This window comes from Octopus bimaculoides, chromosome 5 (assembly GCF_001194135.2).
Source record: "Octopus bimaculoides isolate UCB-OBI-ISO-001 chromosome 5, ASM119413v2, whole genome shotgun sequence".
Classification (NCBI taxonomy): domain Eukaryota; kingdom Metazoa; phylum Mollusca; class Cephalopoda; order Octopoda; family Octopodidae; genus Octopus; species Octopus bimaculoides.
In genome coordinates, this window is record NC_068985.1 from 39,802,374 (window position 1) to 39,806,790 (window position 4,417).

Below are 4,417 nucleotides of genomic sequence, written 5' to 3' on the forward strand. Positions count from 1 at the left end.
TCTGTCCTTGTTTGTCCTCTCTATGTCTAGCCCCTTGTGGGCAATAAAGAAATAAGAATAAGCACCAGGCTTTACAGAGAAATAATAATTACTGAGGTCGATAAGTTCGACTAAAATTCTATTTAAGCGATATTGCAATGCCCCAACTCTTACAGCTAAAATCTGATCTCTCTAAACTGTGATATTTGCTAACATATATAAATAAGTTTTACTCAATGTGACAGTCCCCTGAAGGGAATAATACTACTGTTGGTTAGACCTAGGAAGCTGCATCGCTTCCTGTCGGCCTTGACACATTTCCTGTGTCCTTATGTTTACAAGGGGGAGACAAGCACCTCCACCCAGCTAAGCCTGCATCCAGAGACATGTTTCTGAGTCTTTCTGAGTCTCCCCCTTGTAAACATAAGGACACAGGAAATGTGTCAAGGCCGACAGGAAGCGGTGCAGCTTCCTAGATCTAACCGACAGTAGTATTATTCCCTTCAGGGGACTGTCATATTAAGTTGACAGCATACAACTACTTCATCGTATCACCACTGCATAAATCTCTCTGAGAGATTTAGAAATGTATTATTTCTAAAGTTTTACTCAGTCAACTCCTGTTGATGCAGACCACAGCTAGTCTCGTTCATTGAATTCTTGTAAATATACTGTCATTTATATAAATATTGGTGAGGACAGGGTTGACTTAGATAGTTATAAGCACAACTTGTTGGCTTGTTGATGTTAACTTAGTGGTTGTTGACTATCTGTTGAGCTGTTGGGAATGCATGATGTTTCTGTTCTTTCAATAAATCGGACGTTCATCCCAGATTTTCATTCCTTTGACAGTTGCACGCAACTAGACAAATTGACACGGTTTCAAAATATTTATTTACTCGTCGAAAAAAAAATGGACGATTCGTATCCCATCAACTAAAAACAAAATTTCTTGTTCTCTCCAGTTTCGTAAGACTTGGTGTAAATAGATATTTACTGTTTTGACTAATTCTGACACGAATATGATATGCGGATTTAGTAGTTATAAAACATTACTTATTGAAATATCATTGTTTTAGAGGAGTGACAAAATAAGAGGATGATGGATGGATTAAATGCTGAGGTCGTTCTCCTAAATCAGTGGTTCGAAACCAGAAACCATATGGCCCTTGGTGGGGGGTCCATATGAGATTTTGTTATTAAAATATATCTGCAATAAATTGATTCTACTTCTACAATCGATGAAATATTTTAATAATTATTTATACAATTCCTAATGATATTTAATTATAAAAATATAATGGGATTTTTAACACTGAATGGTTAGGAGACTCCATCAGAGTAAAATAAGTAAATAAGAAAAATAGGAATGAAAGGTAGGTAAGAAAAATGGTTGAGAAATACTTCCCGATCAATAATATAAAGTGCAAGTAAAATACAACCGATTTCGTGGCTCTGTGCCTATGTTGTGAAGAATCAATTTTCTTGTTTTTGTGGGCGGCTAAATGGCTGAATGAGAAAAGCATCAAACAGACTGGATGTTATTTGGTAATAGGTCTTTGTTTAGTTCAAATCTTACCAATACACTTTGTTGTTCATTACGTTCTTATTCTATCATTTTTTTCTCTTCAAAATGTTAAAATATTTAGTGAAAGGAGGAATAATTCTATATTATATGCAAGTCCACCTAATTCCAAAAACTGGCACAAAGTGACAATATTTTGGGGGCAATGTTGTGGATTTAACCCATTACCTCCCATAATTCTATTAACTGGAATTTTTTTATGAAACTTTGATTTCTAGCATAAAACAACCTTAGAAACACGTTGGTATGATCAAAATAAAATTTCAAAATAACATTTTAAATAGAAATAAGCGAGATATTGGGCGGAAAATTAGCAAACCTCATTTGAATATCAGAGAAATATACTTAATAGATATATGTAAATATTGACAGATAATTACGAAATTTGTAATTTTTAAGCGATTTCATATGAGATCACTGGTAGGTAATTAACTTATAATGGTTGGTAAATGTAACGGATGGATTGTAGTCATAAGTGAGTTTTGTGTTGTCAAAATGTTATGGTCAAGGTGTTCATGAAGTTTAGTAAGTTAAGAAGGCTGCATGTTGGTAAATTCACGCCGAATATTGCAAGCTATTTTGTCAGTTGCTTCATCAAATATTACTAATCTACCGCTCGTTTTTATAGCTTGTATAACAAAAAATACTTATTATTATTGCAGATACGAATTGTGATAAGATGAAGGTGGCTGATCAAATACTCTTCGATAAAACAACTCATACTTGCTATTATGTATTCAACTCGTCGAGAAAACTGCTGCCTTACCATTCTGCCAAAAAGAAATGTGAAGATGCTGGACTTCATCTGTTGTTCACTGAAAGTGAATATGAACGGCGGTATGTCGCTGAAAAAATTACGAAGGGTTAGTAAAGAAAGGTACTTTTTATATTCACACATGCGTGCACACACGCATGCGCGCGCACACACGCACGCGCCCACACACAGACATACACACATGCATGCATGCATGCATACATACATACATACATACATACATACATACATACATACATCTCAAAACAAGAAAGGAGATAGTTGATTCGAAGACTACAGATCCAAGCCATCACTGGAAATGTAAAAATTTGTAAAACTTTCCAGAAGTTTATCATTTAATTATATATGAGCACGTCTAGATATGCAAGTAATATGCATGAGAAGACATACATAAAACAAAGCATACGAATCTTCACGTATACATGCATACAGACAGACAGACAGACAGACAGACAGACAGACAGACAGACAGACAGACAGGCAGGCAGACAGGCAGTCAGACAGGCAGGCAGACAGACAGACAGACAGACAGACAAAAATACCCTGTTGTTGATGTTGAAATTCCGATGAAGGAGCCTTGGATCTAGGTTAGAAACCGGCTCTTTCTCTATTGAAATATCTTGAAATAAAACTCTTTCTTGAAATAAATCTGAATTATGACAAAGGAATGTACCATTATAGAGGTTAGCTGCCCTACAAATATAGATATCTCTTTCAATATCAAAGAAAAAGATGATATCTATGGACAAAAATAGAAGAAATATACATACATACATACATACATACATACATACATACATACATACATACATACATGGTGGTTGTCTACTCCTTAAACAGAGTTTGACCACCTCCTGCACCTACACCTTAGCCCTTTCATGGCGTCTGATGTGGCTTTTTAAACCAGACAGTGTTTTGAAAAAACACCCACACAGATTGCACCTCTGATTTGCACTACCAATACCCGCAAGTAAGTTCTGCTCATTGTGGATGCTAACATGTCTTTCAAGACCCCCATTGGATTTGCAAACCCTCTGGCACACACCACATTCAATCGTGTGCACAGACATATAATCAGAATAGCTGGGTGAGGTTTGTTTTCCATACATACATACATACATACATACATACATACATACATACATACATACATACATGTAATTAAGTTACTGTCACTTTCTTCTTACAATTCGTCAGACTGTGAAAAAAAAGGGGTAAGATTATATGTATATGTGTATAGGATATCTCATACTATAGGTGTGTACTGGAAGGATTTGTAGTTGATAGCAGAACTGACTAGTTTGAAATAAAGAGAGTCTTTCATTTCTCGATAAGTTCAGTCCCACTGCGTGGCACCTTGGGCAAGTGTCTTCTACTATAGCCTCGGGCCGACCAAAGCCGTGTGAGTGGATTTGGTAGACGGAAACTGGAAGAAGCCCGTCGTATATGTGCGCTTTGTTTATGTCCCCGTTCCTTTTTTGTCCACGTTTTTTTAACGTCCTGTACCCGGATATACATGTACATGTAGGTATGTACATATATGTATATATGCATATGCTCAGATATCATTTGTATTATCATATATATATATTTGTATGTGTGTGTATATGTTTGTGTGTCTGTTTGTCCTCCCAACATCGCTTGGCAACCGATGCTAGTGTGTTTTCATCCCCGTAACTTAGCGGTTCGGCAAAAGGGACCGATAGGATAAGTACTATGCTTACAAAGACTATGCTTTGGGGTTGATTTGCTCGACTATAAAGGCGGTGCTCCAGCATGGCCGCGGTCAAATGACTGAAACAAGTAAAAGAGTAAAAAAAGAGTAAAACAAAGTAAGTTGGAGGCATGTATCGATAGAAATTTTGAGTAAAGTGAGTATTTTTGTAATATTTTTAATTAAGCTATGGTTTTAAATCACTTAGATTGGTTTACAAAGTGATGAGTTATTTGCTTGAAGATAGTGGAAGGTATTTGAATAGAGGCAGTATGTAAGTGTATATGCATACAGGTATGTGTAAATGTGTGTGTGTGTGTGTGTGTGTGTGTGTGTGTGTGTGTGTGTGTGTGTGTGTGTGTGT

The 4,417-nt window shown here is 36.2% G+C and overlaps 1 protein-coding gene across 1 annotated transcript in view; it reads left to right on the top strand.

Annotated features, from left to right (window-relative positions):
- Positions 1 to 4,417, top strand: part of LOC106874098 (uncharacterized) — a 41,960-nt gene that overhangs the window by 30,493 nt on the left and 7,050 nt on the right. Inside the window, exon 2 of the mRNA XM_014921703.2 lies at positions 2,227 to 2,427. Coding sequence (XP_014777189.1) covers positions 2,227 to 2,427 — 201 coding nt within the window. The remainder of the gene's footprint in view (positions 1 to 2,226; positions 2,428 to 4,417) is intronic.